Raw genomic sequence first — 19,306 nt, forward strand, 5'->3', positions numbered from 1 at the left:
ACTCAAGTAATGATACAAAATATTTTAGAAATAAAATATACGAAAAATAAAAAAGGTCAAATAACACATTCATAAACATTTTATACTTAATTTAAACTTCTATTTAAATAAAAACATAATTAACTACTGATATTCCCTTTAGCAAATAGTATCGCTTGATAGTTTTCATCGTAAATCAGACTTTAAGTGAATGGTTTTAACATACACATGTAATGGGATCTACGTACATAAATGTAGATAATCAACATTTAATGTCAAAAAAATATACAGAAAGCCTGCACACCATAAATATTTGATTGTCAGCATTACAACATGATCAAACAAGAACATGACAATATGCTGGGCAATACTTAAGTAAAGCACTGCTGGCTTCAATCCACCTCCACAGTCCACAACCTACTCTGAGTCACTTCTCCCATCAGCCCACTCACTCTATTTAACCACATAAACATAAACAGCATGATTAGCATCTGTTGAAGTATACTTGTACTTAGCGGCTTTAAATTTCACCCTTTCACATTTTTACAAGACACAGTTTCTTTCTTGTAATTTAATTTGTTTTATTATCGCTTGGTTATGGTTGCTCGCTCCGACAAGCTCTGCAGAACTCCCCATTGGAATGAATGGGAGATTGCCGTGTTCTTTTAAACGAAATGGTTAATATTCTTACATGGGCTGGTATGAAGAGTGACATTGTAATGCATATTTAAGTTTTTTTGTAAGAGAAATTGTAAAATTACACAGTAATTTGATTGAAAGCTGTGCAGACTGTAAATCAGATGAATCAAGGCAAACGATTATTACAGTCACTTGAAAAGAGAAAAACTTCATTTAACAGCTTCATTTAATTACACATCTAATAACATTAGCATAAGTGAACAGTGCTGTTTATAACGTCTCATAACACACTCATTTTGATCCTGTGCACTCTTTATTTACTAACACTTTTACTATGACTTGAATCAATACATAAATGAATTACCGCTCAGTTATTAGCTTTAATTTACTTTGGAGCAAAAGGAGGTGTCGTTGCAGAAGTTATTTGTTCATTTGGGAATGAGGGCTGACACAGTTTAATCCATAACATGCTCTTCTGCAGATTTATTTAAAAAAAAAAAAAAAAAAGAAAGAAAGAAAAACACTCCATCCTCTCTGGATAACTCGTGTCAATATTACAAATGAACCGTCAACAACGCGTTTTACATTTTGGGGATTATTTTGATAAAATCCTGCATAAAAGTACTCAAACACACATTACTTCCATAGGCTCTCATTGGAAAATAGCAAACGTGTGTCAGAGTAATGGTGGCAGGGCAACAGTTGCTAAAACAGGATTGGTCAGAAGCGCTTTTTAGGCGGGGCTTAGTAAAGAGTCAATTGGCACTGCTCTAGTCCAAATGAAAATAAGCAGAGCAGCAAGGAAACGAAAAGTAAGATAGTTTCGACAATGGCCTGTAAACAAATGCCTCTGTGCATGAGGAGGAAATTGGCACTCAGCTGTCTGGTGTGTGACATTTCGGTGTGCTTACTGTACAGTGTAATGGTTTCGGTGGTTTCAATGGTACAGAGAAATGAAGTCTTACAAGAGCATCTGGCAGACTGCTGGGTTACTGGGAGCACAGATGCAGAGCAGACTTTAGAGTCATGTGAGAGTCATTACCTCTTTGGCATTCTTGATCTTCTCCAGGAAGGTGCGGAGCTCCTTAGTCTCTGTGTACAAGGCTCGGCATACAGCCTGGTAGTGGTTGGGAGCATCTGACGGGCTGGGGAGGTGAGACGTGCAAAGCTGGAGAGAAGAAAACAGCGAGACGTACATCATGCCACAGCAGAGTCCCATTTATTTATTTAGATTTCTATGTATTTTTTTATTTATATACATTTATTTATATTTATTTTTCTTTCTTTCTCTATCCATCCACACATCTTTATTCAATGACCATTAAACTACGTTAGACTGTTGTCCCGCGCAACTGAATTCTACATAGCTGTGCTAGTTTCATGTCCCTAACATATTTCACAGTCTCTTTCTTCTCCTTCTTGTCAAGGTCCTGATCATCCTTTCAAGGTTTATTTTGTGAACATGACCGGATGACTGTACATTATTCCTAACTCACTAGAGTGCTGTTTATTTGTTTGGATAACAAATCATATGACTACCAGCATACAATGTTATTGTAGAAAAATAGCGGACTTCAAGTGGTGATGTTTCTTAATTGTTTCTCATTTGAATCGGCTCCTAGTCATTTCACGCTTTGCCACATTCACAAGAAAATTTGTTACAGTAGACGGTGAGTTATGTATGAATAATCGTTGGTAGCTGAACTAATTACTTTGTTTGTGAAGTATACTCTCTTTCCTAAAATACTTCACTCTGTTTTGGTGGAGGGAAGTGCATCTTTAGGTCAATGAAAAACATCTATTACAAAAGATCTGTTTACGAAATTCATATTCCGATTCTGTCTGATTGTTGTCTTCAACTTAATCCTTGAAACTTTTGTAAAGCCCTTGTTTGAGAAAATCATTTTCTGACTCAGTCTAATAGGTTAATCCTTGCATTAGACACATTATGTTTTAGCTCATAGCGGAGAGCCAAACCCAAAGCTTGCATGTCTGGCAGGTCAAAAAAAGAGACCCATTTAAGGTTCAGTGTCCTGTGGATCCACAATGTACAATTATGCTGACTAACGACACCTCTAACTGGCTTAATGGCATTTTTCCCCACACCTGCCCCTCTGCTCTGCCCAGACATTCAGGAATGTCTTACACAGCAGACAGTCACTGTCTCTTTGACGAGTTTTACTGAGGAATCACACTTAACAAGAATATTGACTACGCCAAGGGAAAGTGAATTCATCTCATGGGGAAATCTGTTAGACAGTACTCATTATACTAACAGGAGGGAGACAGGCAAAAACAGACCAATTTAGAGACGCACTGATTTAGAAATTCTGGCCGAATCCAATAAGTCAACAGTTACTTTCAAGTAGTGGCCGATAACTGATAAATGGCAGATATTGCTGTCAAAAAAAGATGAAAGCACACTAATCAGTAGCTTTGTGTTGAACAAGAGAATTTAGGCATTACAACAAAATAATGTACAGTATTCAAAAACGAATCCTTTTGAAATCTTAAATGAACCCTTTTTAAAGGGACAGAACTCTTTAAAGTGAATAAGTCCTTTTAACGGGTTATATTTTTACCGTAATCTATGACAATCCCTTTGAGTCAGCGCTAGAACACAGAAAAGCGATATTGTCTGATTAATCATTCAATCAATATTTATCTAATATCGTCTGATGCTGATTAAGAAAAACAAAAATTGTACAAATACTGGCTAATAATCAAATGGTAATGATATATTGGGCATTACTAGAAAAAAGTCGATAAGGCAAAACACTTACGAAGAGGAAGTTAAAGAAATACTCCAGGAAGTCCTTTACTTTCCCATTCCAAACAAATAGACTAACCTAATCTAAGAAATGCAGAGGCACATGCCCCATATGTACTACACTATCTTCCATTCCAGTTCTCATTTTCCTTGCTCCTCTGTAGCAATACACACAGCCAGCCAAGACAAATCAAATGTCATGGTTCGTCTCAGTTCTTAACCTGAATGCTGAATGCAAAGACAGAAAGGGAGATATGACAGGACATGCATTATCTAATCTGCCCTGAAAAGGCCTTGTAGGATACCTCAGGTATGGTGATCCATACTGGTCATTACCAGATGCTAATTTCATACTTGACCATGTCTTGGCATCTTGACAGCCTGTATGCTCTTAATAGTTAAAGCTGAAGTGTATATTATCTGGTTTGCTTACACTTGTTTCCGCATATTAAGCTGGGGTAGGGGAAAGTATTTTAACATAGAAAAAATGACATCAGGAAACATTAAAACCTAGTATCAGTCTACACATAGCTTGGCCATATTCTTTACTTCCACAGTTTGTAAAGAGCTTTCTATACTGGCATAATGACAAATATCACAGCAATTTAAAATAACTGTGCTAAGTGTTTAAAAGGCCTTTCCAGATCTCTGTGGAGTGCAGTATTGAAGTGGGCCTGAGGGAACAGCTTAATGAATACCAGCTAAGAGAGTATTTCTCAGTAAGCACCACTCACACTTGTATTTGAGATGAAAAATAAAGCCGCAAGGATCAGTCACACAAATACTCTCAATTAATTGTTGATTCCTGAATTTTGGAATATTCATGAAAGCTGCTGTAAGTGATATATGGAAAATAATAGGGATGGAACGATACCATTTTTTTCTCTTCCAATCCGATTCCGATACCTTGAACTATCAGTATCAGCTGATACCGATCCCGATCCAATACCAGTGTTGTATTTTTTCTTATTGAGAGAACATCTATAATTCACTGTGAGGAACTGATTGAGAGTAATCTTTGTGTAAAGAACAAAAACCTCTAACAATACATTATTTCATTATAAAATAGGGAAACAAAAAACAATTACATAAGTGCATGTGCAAAACTTTATTATTAACTAGTCTGCAGGATGCAGCAGCAAAAATAACAGTAAGTCCATTGAAAGTCTTCAGTAGAAAAAACCCCAGATCCGGGTAAAAACGTCAGTATCGGACCCCATACAGATCCAGGTATCGGATCGGTGCCATCCCTAGAAAATACAATGCATAAAATGTAGTGATGGGGAGTCGACTCCAAAAGAGTCGATTCCTCGACTCCGAGTTGTCCTGGAATCAGAGTCGACTCTGATACAGGAATCGATTCTTTTGTTCGACTCCGTAACCTTACGAACAGGACGTTGTGATTGGCTCAAAATAATGAATTGGCGTACTTAAGAACCAATCACATCCTCTACAAACACCTGTTGGTTGGTGGGACACCACCTCATTCATCACGTGCGTTTGAGTGAGAGATAATGTGAGTGCGTGCAAAAGAGAGAGAGGGTGTGACAGATTTAAAACATTTTGGAAGTTTTGTGTAGTATTACATCAATGAAAGGGACAGTGGTTGGAGAAGTGGATTCTCCCAATTTGTCTAGTTTCTATATGACAATGAAATTATATCCGACCCAGCCTGTTGCTTGTTATTTTCCCTCTTAAAATTGGATATGAGCAGCAACTAGGGATTGCCATTGTTACCAGTCATTTTAAGGTAACACATTTTAAAAACTAAATTTAGTGTGTGATATAAAGACTGCAATATTCACAGGGCCATCGCCAGAACATATGGAATAGGAAATACTATTAATTTACTGGTAAGCTAGTGATATTTTATCAAAGCAATAACCACACCAGTATATCTTAATTAAACCCACAGCTATTTAATCCGTTGTGGTCGAGACTGTTGAGTTTAAAAAGCTGCCTTTTTTAAATTTTCACCATACGTTCCATAAAAAAGCGATTTCACATACCATACTGTACGTTCCAAATAATGTTTTATTTTTATTTTATTACATCACCATAATATGCCTAATAATATTTATTGAAGTGAATAGAGCAAGAAGATATGTGCGATTTGTTTTTCCATCAGTATGGAAGCCATCTAGACTAAAATAAGCTTCTACCGTCCCACTAACGTTAGTGTTTGGATTTGGGTAGGAGAAACTGACCAGCAGTTACAGAAAAAAGTTATCATGGAGCGTCAATCGGATGCAATAGCAGTGGATTGAGTGAGCTACATACGAGTGAAATTAAACAGATTTTTATAATTCCATTGATTTCCGCTCATGCCTGACAAGCAAATTTGGGGGTGAAAATATGTCACTTGGGAAGGCACTACCCACTAATGGCCATAACTGGTGATGGCCCTGAATTTTGAAACTATCTTGATTGAAAATAAATGGAGTCAAAGAGTCGATTCCATCGACTCCAACGGCTGGAAGAGTCAACTTCAAAAAACTCGAAATCGAATATCCCTAATAAAATGTGCCTACTACCTGACAGTTATCACTCAAATAGGTAGGTGTCCAGAGAAATAGGTGCAGGTGGCACTTTGCCAATGGCGTGAGCTTGAAATTGCATCAAGTGTTGATTTTATTTAAAAGCCTGTAAAACATTTGCTGAGATTTCAGGAGAAATGTATCACTACTTACCGATATTATGTCACGGTAGCCTCGAATGTTGGAGACTTCTTCAGGTTCTTCCTCTCCCTCGTCCTCCTCTTCTGTAGCCTCGTAGCCCTCATCCGGACAGGGATCTGACTCCGTGTCTGCCATATTGGTCATGAGGTCGATGAGCTGCTCCAGAGGAGGGCTGAGTTCTCTTTCCTCATTCTCCTTCAGTCCATAATCCAGAGCCTTATAAATCATTATACCCAGAGACTCGATGATCTAGAACACACAAGATCACATTGTGCATTCAAGTTTATGTGTGTTAGCTTTGATGGCATCTATACATTAAGAAAATTAATTAGTAGCAGATATATTCTTTCAAAATTTATAATCTATCTTTTCAGGACAAACAGACCAAAAATAGTGACGACTCATGTTGCACTACACAGATTTTTGTCCAATCGAATACTCTCTAGAATGAGAACGTTCCTCCCCTTGGAACCGAACAACAAATCATGGTCCATGAACATAACTAAACCCAGCTATTTTTCAATATGACCCAGCCAAACATCCTGTATCAATAGTAAATACGCCAACATGGGACAGAAAACTGCGCTCGCCTAATGATTTCATGGGGTCTTTAATAAATAAGCAACCATAAAGTCATTACATCAGCAACAAGATCAACACGTGCTATGACAAAAACCTCAATGATTTATAAACGATCATGATCATTGATAAAAGGCATGAGAGGCTCTCTAGCTCAAGAGAAAAACTGACTCAATAACCTCTTGGATTAGCCTCATTATAGTCTTATGACTCTCAGAGTCCTGCACGGTTTAACAGTGGGGGATTTCAGATGTGAAAAACGCTGGATCTTTGCTCCAAAGATCACTTTGCTCCCCCTTTGAGAGGTTTTAGAGGGTTTATTTGTACAATATTTGAAATTGTATTATTATCTACTGCTCTTATTTATTTAAAAAATGATTTTAAGAAGAACAATGTGTTTGTGTACAGCAACAAAACAAATTCCCCTTTGGGGACAATAAAATATATTTCCATTTCAGTTCAATTCAATACATTTCCAGCCAAATACCCACCACGTTAACCATCGTGTGCCTGACTGTTTCTGCAGACACTAAGATGTGCTCTGTTATCATGTGAGCCATCAAGGATTTGATTGACCAGTCTAGTGTTTTTGTACCACTTTACTTTAATCGTGTCAGTCTAAGTTCAGACAACAAGACTATTTCAAAGGCGGATGTACTCATGGGCCAACTCTGAAAATCATGCTGGGAAACCTGCAGCTCAGGCTCAGATCAGGAGTCTTACATGACCCAACAGCCAACGAGTGATCAATTAATCCATACTAATACATTTGAGTGGTGACAACAGTTGATTTACAGTAAGGAAATTATAAAATTCAACTTCCAAATGATCTGAAAACTTTTTCATGCAGAAGTATGGCAACAACTCAGGACAGGAACAATAATTCAGGTGTGATAAAAATTAAAAAAAAAATAAAAAAACAACCAAACAAAATGTAATAAAATTAATAATAATAAAAACATTTAACTATATATATTTTATTATACCTTTGTTTGCTGTACATTATAAGGTTAACTAAAAGGAAGCTTTCAAGATATAATACAATTAATAGTTTAATATTAAGCTATAAATAAAAAGTATCTGTGAAGTCACATGGCTCATTGGTACATATGTGTGATTGTCAGTAATAAAGGTCTTGAGTTTAAACTGAAGAGGAATGCACTTGTTTTGAACAAACCTGACCTGCTTCCAGCAGGTGAAGAGACTTTTCAAAAGGCAGAGTGTTTAACTAATTTCTATGACGCAGACAGATAGCAGAAGAAGTGAGAGGAGGTGGTGGGGAGGGAAGGATAGCACAGGGAGCTCCTCAAGTCTTTTTCAATGAGACGGGCAGGCAAGTGGAACAGAGAGGGGGCGAGTGGGAGAGCCACCCTGTGGTGCAAGGGAACGCTGCCACCCTCGGTGATGGTCTACATCACCTTTGCCAATATCCGTCACTGGTTACACAAAACACCTTATCAGCATTAAGATTAAATCTTGTTTATTTATTATGTAAGGGTGTGCTCAAATAGGTGAGGCTCCGCCAATGGCACGCCTCTTAAACTAATCATTTTTCTCAGAATACTTAGTACCTTCCACCACTGCTGAACAAATTGAGACTCATCCAAGCACTTCATCTCTATGTAAATATTGACATATTTCCAGGAGTGGATTGGCTGTAGATCATACCTGCTAGCAACATGTTGTCCGAGTTCCAGACGTTAATCCTCTTCATGAGGAAAATAAATATAAGTGTCTAGTTCTTATGTAATCTAATCCTCTATGTAATACACCGCCCCAGAGCTCGGCTAAATGATTCAGACCTAATGCACCAACTACAAGATTGAAAGGGCCCTATACGGTGTGTATCAGTCATGTGGTATTGAATGAATTCTTCAAGACTTGTTTTTTTGTTGTTTAAAGACACTTCACCATTGGGCTGAACAGTCCCACCAAAATGTTAAATCATGGTATGAGACATTTCTTATCACAGTATCGTATAGTATACCTGTAAACAAGCTCTATGAGCTTCTTACATGCACTCATTGAAGCGCAACAAATGTCAAGATTTTCACATTACTCCATGTTTCTTCCTCAGTCTCATGTGTAAATAATGTAAATGTAAAGCAGTCCTGAACCCTTATAGCTGTGCAAATATATTTACTGCAGTATAAACGGTTTAGCGACATCTCTGTGAGAATGTGGTCTAGGAAGGCATCAGAAAGCAGTATTCAGAGTCCATATCTTGTTTAATTGACTACATTTTTGACAACTATATACACATTTCTGGCCAAAAATGTATATACAAAAAGATCAGTTGAAGTTCTTAGCCACTGATCCTCATCACAGCGGTCCCAGTACAGAACTCATTCAAGACTGAAAGAACAGCACTTTTCATCGGAAGGTCCAAACCATTTGACTCTAACAGGGATAAAACAACAATTTCACAAACAATAAATAACAAACAATATTAAATAGAAAATCATGGAATATTCCAAACAATGTAATTCTTAAATTTTCAATAAACCTTACATCAACAAAACAATGATACCAATAATAGTAATCTCCCTTTCGAAAATCCGTTAGTTACACAGATCCTACATTACCCACAGTTCATAGAGCAAATATAAATATGGTGACAGGAAGCTAACACACTCTCTTATTTTAACAACGCACTGAACCATGCTGCAGCCATAGATCCAACAACACTCTCTACTGTATATAGTTGTACAGTATATCGTGATATTGTCCAGCCTTATACACCACTTACCCAAATGGCTTCATCACTCAGTTATGGCCTAGAGTAGCTGTTACTAATGGATTACACATAACATGCCACGATGACGTGAATGAAAGTAAACCTTCACAAATAGTCTTTCATTGATTTGATTTCCTTTTCTTCCACGTTTTCCAGGTGTGGTCAGCACTGATGAAGCTGAGAACCACCTTAATTTTATGTTGCTCAAGTTGATGCACATCTGGGAGAGGCAGTCAGCAAAGCTTTTGCGTAACCTATAGACGGTGTGTCATGAAGGCAAAAAGTATTTCTCAGATGAGGAGTAGGTGTTATGATGATGCAGATGCAGTGACAGCTCATTGTGTGGCTCATCATATGTTAAATAATGAAGAGGTTGTTTAGCACATGGCAGTAACTAATAGCCCCTTAAGCTGAATGTCATTGTTCTGCATCAGCTGGGTGCACTGTACACATGCAGGCAACAGATCCACATACAGTAACTGCAGTAAGTCAGTGGTACAACAATAACGCCTGTCTGTTTTGACCTGAAGCCCACATGCTCCAAATTAAAAAAAAATTAGGAACACAGTTGCAGTCCAGTTTTTTGGAGATGGTAACGTTAATGTACCACAATATAACATGCACAAAAAGGCATGAGAAAACTGAGTTCATCAATTATGTCAAAATTCAGGAACATAGTTTGAGTCATGACAAAGGAATTTAAATTTTTATAAACCAAATTTTATATTTTCAGTTAATTTGACAGGCTGTCTGCAAACAAAGCAGCTCATGTTAACCTGTTTCACCTTGTGAACGTAAATATACAAAAACAGTGTTCAGTCTTTGAACTGTGGTCCTCTTAAATGTATATAAGAACTCTAAATTGACATCTGCACTGCTGAACACAATAAATGTTCCTGTCACACAATGTACAACAATCAAATGCCGCATATATTTCAGTTGGCCAGGCTTTGTAAACTTTTAACTTTTAAATTAAAATTTGATGCTTTTCATTCAAGCTCACTAAAACGTCTCACACAACCTTTTTGCGCTTGCTCGGTTGACTGAAGAGATGAAAAGCAGCCAATCGCAGTGTGAAACATAACTACTGCACAATGTAAATGCATTTGGGAATTGTAATTTTTATTCCGATTGTACTATGCAACACTTCATGAGCTTCAATCTAGGGTCGGGAATCTTTAGGCACCTCACTTTTCGATTTGATTCTGAGAGTAACGATCCGATTTCAAAACGATTCCTGATATATCTAAAAAAATTTCTTATTGATTATTCTGCTAAACAAAAGGCAAAACACAGTGACTGTAATTCGCCCTGTGACAGACAGGTCTCGCTCAACTATAACTAGGTTTTGAGAAAACTACAGTAACTACAAAATCCACACTCAAATCAAGTAACTGTTTTGTTGGTGTACAGTGTATTTACAGCCTCTGTACGGCAGATCTGTCATCATAAAAAGTGATAAACACGGCCTATTGGTTTTCAAAACACAATACTATTAAATTAAATAATTCAACTGATTATGTTTAATAACTTTTATATGTTTAAAGCATTTTTAATCATTTTTATTTAATAGTATTCAATTTTTAATTAGAATAAACCTAAAGGCTAAAATAAGCCTTTTGATTTTTTTATTTGAACTATAACTACGGGTTGATTACATGAGATATCTGCTTCTGTGAGAGTGCAGATGTCAGCTTCTCCTTTCCTCAACACAGGTGATAAAGCGGCACAAATAGCGGGATTATTTAAAAAAAAAAATCTATCAAGCATCTCGTATGTGCTGTTCCATCTGTTTGCTCCGTGAGTAGAAATCTTACCTACTTAACAGAGTGAGAGACCGGCAATGAGCAACAGCAAATGAAAGAGTGCAAGAGGAGTAAAAGACATTGGGAAGACGCAGACAAAAAAACAATTAAAAAAAACAGAAACATCACCCACGTCTCCTGAACCGCTGTCTCATCGTTATTTTCAGGCGTTATTTTCCATTGTTGTGCAAATTAGTGCAATAACGGGTGCAAGCTCGTATTACATGTTCTTTGTTGACATGTAATCACAAAATCAACTCTCCTGTTGCCATGTGAGTGAGCTTGTGAATTAATTTCTGGATCGTAGTTTCATTAGGAGACAAATGGTGTGTGGTTGATACATCCAGTCTGCGATCAGTTTTATAGGATGCGCTTGGCTTTAGGATATGCGCGTGTTTCTAACATCTGTCTCTGGCGCGCACATAAGCGCCACTGTGCTGCCGCGTTCTCAGAATCAATTCATCTGAGAATAGATTTTTTTCTCCCACCCCTACTTCAATCGGGTCACTCGCACTTGTGTGCCTAAATATTTTTTCGCAGTCACATACAGTAATTGTCAGTCGCAAATGCGACTGAAATGGTCGCACTGTAGAGCCCTGGTTTACAAGCACTTAAAATGTTTGATTCAGTCTAAACAATAGACTAAAACAAAAAAATGTCATGTATACGCTTTATTCTGACTGAAATTGTTACAGTATGATTGTAGCTCAGCTTCATTTATAACACATTAATCAGACTGCAACTGGTCTCCGCGCATTGACAAATAACATGGACATGAAGGGAAAGTGCATATATTAGATGCTGTAACTGATCACCAGTTCAAGTTTTTTTTTTTTCATTTTTAAATCACCTTTTCGTTTTTTGCAATTCAATGAAATAGTCCTGTGTGTGGAAAATATTTAAAAGTACAAATATTCCATGTAGTCTCTCAATGAATTCAGATAAGCAATAATTAGAAAAATTATGTTTAAAATCGTTTTAGATGAAGTATAGCATTGTCACACTGCATTCCTGTCACTGCTTGACATATGTTGACATAAGTCAACTACCATTTACTTCCATGGTATATTTCAAAGTGCCTTAATATTACCATATGATACTGTCATTATACCATGCTACTGCCATGGAACTATTTTTTTTTTTAAAGGAAAACTCAAAGATCATTATTCAATTTGTTTGTGATGGGATCCAATAGAAAAAGCATTCAATTACAAAAGCTGTGTGTTCCCAGTTTTTCTCTGCAATAGTATTAGATGGGCAATTCAGGGCACTGTACGCTTACATGTGTACAATCTGGATGAGGCGGAGGGTGTGACTATGAGAGAACACAGAGTTCCTGCAGACGTCCTAAAAGAGTGGAAGAACACAGGCTTATTCTCTGCAGTCTTCTCTCTAGGCTTGTGACTCAGAAGGAATAAGAGAAATAATGGATAAAGAGAGAGCGAGATCAGTAAGGAAAAGAGGCCTGACCATGAGGAACAAAACTGACAGGATAGAACAAAATCATCCAGGCACAAGATTTGAGCTCCATGACAAATGACTTCCAAAATTTGTCAACTTTAAAGGGACAGTTCACCCAAAAATTACAATTCTGTCACCCTTTACTCACCCTCATGTTGTTCCAAACTTGTGCAGCTTTTTAACTGGAACACAACAGCAAATCTGGTTTAACCACCAACCCCTCACAACTAGGCCACAGACCCCTGCCTCACAGTTTTGTTTCCATTCAAACCCACTTTGGAGTGATATTTCATCTGTCAATACTGACAGAATGATGCAGTTGCTTTCCTCCCTTCCGAGCAATCGTGTCTCACGCTATGCAAAACAATGAAGACACCAGCTACTGTTCCCTCAGCCCAGTTCACATGACATTATTGCTCCAAGGCAACTCCTGAGTTCAAGCTTTTCTAAAGGCCTGATTTTGGAGGATGAACAACATTTATAACCCTAAAAAAACAAACTTAGGGCAGGTTGTTGTTCTTGAATGTGTAATAGTCTTCGGTTCATGCGTAAATTGTAAACATCCACTTTAAAATATTCATGGTATGGGATTAATTTAATTTTTGACTGCCCGCTGTGCGAAAACAGTTATTCATATCAGTTAGAAAAGGTATAGCAACACTAAAGGGGGTCGAACACCGGAGGTGTGTGGTGGATGATATGGCGAACAACTGTTTTCAATGAAGGTACGCACGCCCAGCAACGACTCCAAAGGCTGCTCAAATTTCTGCCGCGCCACGGCAAAGGAAATAGATTATTTACTCAATCGTTCTTCATTCTTGAACAAGGGAAAAACCTTGGTAATTTTTGGGTGTACTGTCAGCAATCTGAAACGCATTCCCCGTGTTTGATACCTGTGCCGTGTCCTAGCAGCGACGTGGCGCTTCTTGTCCGGTGTGCAACCGAATTAAGTCAGAACAGTCTGTAGGTCTGTGCGGAAGTTGGTGGATATAGCCTGAAAGCACTAAGAGTTCCAAACAGGCCTGCCACAATAATTACGTTATCCACTTATCATACGATATATGGATTTTTGCTGACCTCAGTATTGCTCATTGTGTTTACATGTGTGTTTGTTTACATAAGAATGAATGTCACACCACCATTTTAGCCAGTCGCGATGCTTCTGTCTTCTCGTTTACTCTCTGTGTCGTAGGCAGGGCTCAGGCAACTCCTCCACACACACAAATCGGACAGCGACAGGTGAAGATTTCGTGTTACTTGAGGCTAAAAGTTGTTTTAATAGGTGTTTTTCCCGACGACTGCATAATTTAAGCCAGAAAGACTGGAAGAAGTCCAGATGGACTTGGTTTCAAAGCCGCATTCCACAGCTCCGGTGTGGGAACATTTTGGCTTTAAGCCGAATGAAAGAGGAGAGCCCATTAACTTGAACAAGCCGGTATGTCGATTTTTGACATTCCAATTCCAATGTCTGAATATTCTTAAGAAAAGATGATTGCTCTTTGAAAGGGTGTACTTGCATTATTATGCTATCATATTATCATTATATCAGTGGCATAAAATGGTCTTAAAATGACAATAACATCGTTTATCGCAATTATTTCTGGGATAATATATCGTCCAACAAAAGTAGTTATCGTGACAGGCCTAGATACAATTGATAATTTTTGGTCTTGGTTTAGGGATTTAAAAAAAAAACAAAAAACTTAAACAGTCTGTGGAACAACAGTATGTTGGACTTTGTCAAGCCAACATAAGAATACATTCAAAATATTATCAACTTCACTTTCCCTAAATACAGCAGCCTCAGTCACTATTCACTCATTCATTTTTCATCTTCCATATTTCATTTAATCTTTTTTCCATACAATGAACATTCTACCTAACATCTCCTTTTGTGTTCCCCAAAAGCAAAGTCATTTAGTTATTGAACAACATGAGGGTGAGTAAACTATGACAGAATTTTCACTTTAATGCAGTATGTTTTGTAATGTTCCTGTTTAATAACTATGTAGAACCACGAGTGAATCTATTTAATGTGATCTCATGAGAATTCGTATGTACTATTGCGTAAAGTTTGGTTCTAGCAAACATACATTCTCTTACGTTTGCAAAGACACCAAAACATACAATACTGACATACTGACAGCATCAAATATCATCATTTTACGTATTAACACCTATAGAAACATACAAATGTTTACGTGTGCTGTTTGAATTTATTAATATTGAGTTCATAGAATGAATCAGTTCATTACATTTAATTTATGATCAATGAGATTAGTTAAATGCCATCACATTTATTTAATGCAGTTGACATTTGTAATATGACATTTTTATGGATTCATTCAGTTCTGTGTGATTTCTGCTGCCCTATACAATGTTTTAAAGGATTATATCACTTTAACCAAGACTAAACTTTAAAATGTTAAAATGAATAAAAACTCTTTAATAGTTTAATCATTTATTAAGCATTTCATTTTAATTTTGTCTGCCATGGGACACAAGTTTTCAGAATATGCTAAAAAATGAAATAAAACACAAAAACCACCATAAAAACAATACAATTAATCCATAAATTTGTTAGCTATAATCCTTCAGACTGCTTTCTGTGAAGATCAGATCCAAATTCAAGTCTTTTATTCAACGATCTCCAACTCCATCCGCCGCAGTGCCCGTCGTAACCATCAACATGCATTGGTTTCTTTTTCAAATTCAAAAATTGCCACCTCAAAAAGCATTACAACCAGCGGTTTTATGGCAGTGATGTCGAATGCTCATTGGCTCTCAAGTGTCTCATGACCATTTGTGACTGCCGTATTCTGCGATGTATATGTTTGAATGAGATATCACAGCGCCATTACAGAGTGCATCTGGAGAAGACTTACAGCAATTAATCATTTAAATTTCACTCTCTACCTCACACTATGCTATTGTATGACGTCAGGGAGCACATCAGATACAGCGCATCGGCCTTTAGACTTTTGTACAGAATTTTGCCATTTTTCTGAATAAATTATTGAGATTAAATTTATCTTCCTGTTACGTGTTTTTATATGCTTAAGAAATGGTTATGGTTAGTTTTAGGAGTAGGTGTGGGATTAGCGGCTGTAAAATATATATCAATTAATATATTGTAACAAAAATTATTGCTACTGTTCATTAAACTGCTTGTTAAATGTTTTTATGTTGTTGAAATGTGGTTATGTTTAGAGGTTGGGGTAGGGTTAAGGGATCTAAAATATCTATAAAACAGTAAAAATGTACAAATATATTTATAATCGATCCGTGTTTCTAAAGCTGTAAATATGTAAAAATGTTTACTTTTTAGATGCTTTCAAACATCCATTTTGTCCATTTTAGTGTCTATCCATATATTAACGTACAAATAGCTACGTATATTACGTGCCTATTTTACACAATCAATTACGTTTATTACCTCACAAATGCAACCAAAATATCATTTGAATATTTTATTGAGCTCTCTGAAAAGTGCAAATGCAGTATCAACATTGTGACATCAACAAAAAAATATAATACAGAAAAATAAATAATATTAAAAAATAAAAGTCACACACATGTGATGACCGTTTGATGACAGCTCATTGCCTTGTGGAATGAGGTAAACCCATCAGTGACAGTTTGTCATCTCCACAGAAGTCAAGAAGGTCTTTCAATCCAAAATACTTTCATACCCACGACAGGAGAGTATGTGCTTTCTGTTTTTACTTGGCTACATCTTCCATGGTTGTATTAAAAAATTCTGTTACAGTTTACTCTTTAAAATAGAAAATTCTCATGTAGAATTCAAATGCGCTACGATATCGAGGGAATCCCGATTTAATTGTGCATGTGATCGGCTCTGCGCTATCCTGTCACCAACGGAGCCTTGTTGACGCGTGCACAAGGATAGAGCAGAGTGCAACTTCAGGCTTCAATCACTCTGCGCACATCCATGCCCCACATGAGAAGCATATTTAGTGCTTATAAAGCGAGATGAATATCATAAGGTTCCAGCATCGCCTGACGGAAACATCAAAATAAACGTGCATCTAAAAAAAATATACATCGATGTTTACGGGTTGAATCGATGACATCGCATCGTTGGCGATTAGATTGATGCATCGATCCAGATCCTACTAACACGGTGTAAGCAGAAAACATAATGTTCATCATTATGATTCATAATTCAAGATTCATCTTTACGAGAGAGGAAGTGAAGGATGCAAGTCTGTGTTTCTTATTCTGTGTTGTGGACAAGACAGCATACAAACAGCAGTGCGCCATCTAGAGGCAGATGACTGTATAGACAATCTTTTCAACGTCTGCTGGCATGATAAAATACATTTGTGCTGAAATTAAACGACGATCGATAAGCTTAATTTATCAAATTATTAATGACGATTAACTGATCATTGATTAATCATTAACATCCCTATCAAGAAACAATTAACACAAATACTCAGATAGCCCTTTTCCACCATCATGGTTTAGGTGCGGGTTCCTGGCCTGGTGTGAATTCTCGAACTGTTCCGTGTATTTCCACCATAGAAAAGGCCGTTCCGGGGCCGAAAACCTGGTTTGACACCAGCCCCAAAAGCTTGCTGGTCTCTACACAGGAACCGATTACATCGGGGGCGGTAGGCAGGATAATGTTTCGTCACCATGGTAAAGTTTTCCCAACAACAACAGTAGCTACCGTCTGCAGCAAGGAGTACTTCTTCGCTCTATAACAACAATAAAAAAAAACACTAAATAATCAGACATCAAAAGCGTTCGGGTAACACGATGAAACGAGTGCTCCACGAAGATCCGAGATAAACTAAAGAGATCGCAAAGGAAAAAAAATCCTCTATGAGAATGAAGATACAGCACGAAATGATGCACACCACCTTCAATCAGACAACTGACCAAATCATAAACAAATTGAAAAACACTTAAGGGAGTACAGGGACCATAAGAAGGACATAAGGAAAAGCGACAGTGGAGGAAGCAATGATGTTTTGGACTCAGACACCAACCAGCCTGCTAACTAACCGGGGCATTGTATTCAGCCAGTAATGCTCGTGATAAACAGTGAATCGCCGGTGTCCTCTGCAGATGATCTCAGTAAGTTATAATATTTGCCAACTTTGTTAGCTTTTCTTACACTGTTGTCATCTTATTTTGTGCATTGTTTTGTTTTGTAAGGGGATTTTTGACCAGCTACTCACTAAGTTTGGAAGATCACGGCTATCTGTTGTTGGGCCTCATGTATTCAGGTAGAAGACAAAGGCAGGCCTAACACAGTCGTAAAAACCTAACTCAAGCCCCCACATTCCAAGTCGTAAATTATACTGATAAAAATCGTGCCAAAATCAAACAAAGGGAGTCCAAAAAAGACTACAAATCCCATGAAGCCTTGCTCACTAAAGGATCGAACTCTCAACTCCTATTGGATGAGGCACACAACAGAACGTCCCTCAAACATGACATCATCAGGAGTTGAAATACCTCTGAAATGCTTTCGGGATTTGCTTCCAGCAACTTTGTTCACCGAGTATAGACGTAGTTTATCGCTGCTCTCAGGTGCGACCTCGTGGCACAAGGAAGTAACGTCCGACTTGAAACTGTGGCCATACAATCTCCATCTCGCTGGACGAGTTGAGATTACCCTGTGTTCAACCGAACACTCTAACGGATCCGAAGGAAACCACCGAGCAATTCGCATCTTCATCAGTTTGCCTACAGAAGTGAAGAGATTAAAGATTTCTCTTCCATCTTCAATCAAGTCGACATTTCTGAGTTCTCCGCCAGCCCGCCGAGAATCAACAGCCTTACCGCCCGCCGACAGAGCGAGGAAACGGCCTCCTGTCATCACCCGAGCCTCAAGGAACCGGGTCAGAGTTAAAGGATGGAGGAAAACACATTCTACCTGTGTCCTCATGCGATTCAAGTAAGAGGTTTACGTCTGGGCAGAGATAGAATATTATAGTGTGTTATTCTTGTGTTTCAAGGTTTTTGCTTGTATAGTTTACGGACCGCCATGTCCGCTCATTATTAATACTCAGGATATTATCACAAATTTGTTTTGCTGTATTGTGGTCCAACCAAACTGGATTGTTGTGCAATTTCGCCATCGCGGGTGAGACAGCAACTGAGTTCATCCATTAAAGAGTCAAATAACGTGGGACTGTTTACAAGCCGTCCACCGCGTCTCTGAGCGATGAACTAACAGCTGCTTTCTCTCCCACGATCGCGAAATCGGCTTTAGGGCCGTCACTTCTCTCTCTCGTACTAACCACACACACACACTTACACGCACGCGACCCCTCACAAACATTCTGGCACACATTTTTGGCTCGTAGATAGCTTAAATGCTAAAGCCCAGCTTTGTCCCTAAGCTATCGCACAAGCGGATACATGCGGTAACTGGTAGACGCCATCTCCGCCCCCATTCGCGGTCATATTCCCTGGCCGGAAGTCTCGCGTGACATACTCTCCACGAGAGTCACGTCCGCCATTTTGTGCGCATCCCTCCTTACACACACACACTGTCACACACACACCTTATGTGTTATAGGATTATTTTATTTCCATATCTAATCATATCACTGTTTAGTTTGTAGTTGTAAGTCGGACGTTTATTGACTGCATTGTATTAATTATTAATTGATATTAC

General features: G+C 37.9%; 1 protein-coding gene across 4 annotated transcripts in view; it reads right to left on the minus strand.

Annotated features, from left to right (window-relative positions):
* LOC127421556 (protein spire homolog 1-like) overlaps window positions 1-19,306 on the minus strand; it is a 77,416-nt gene that overhangs the window by 31,815 nt on the left and 26,295 nt on the right. For all 4 annotated transcript variants that reach the window (XM_051664683.1, XM_051664682.1, XM_051664680.1 and 1 more), the window contains exons 3-4: window positions 6,079-6,315; window positions 1,661-1,786 (exon numbers count right to left, since the gene is read on the minus strand). In XM_051664683.1, coding sequence (XP_051520643.1) covers window positions 1,661-1,786; window positions 6,079-6,315 — 363 coding nt within the window. The remainder of the gene's footprint in view (window positions 1-1,660; window positions 1,787-6,078; window positions 6,316-19,306) is intronic.

The sequence above is a fragment of the Myxocyprinus asiaticus genome, chromosome 30, assembly GCF_019703515.2.
Source record: "Myxocyprinus asiaticus isolate MX2 ecotype Aquarium Trade chromosome 30, UBuf_Myxa_2, whole genome shotgun sequence".
Taxonomy (NCBI): Eukaryota; Metazoa; Chordata; class Actinopteri; order Cypriniformes; family Catostomidae; genus Myxocyprinus; species Myxocyprinus asiaticus.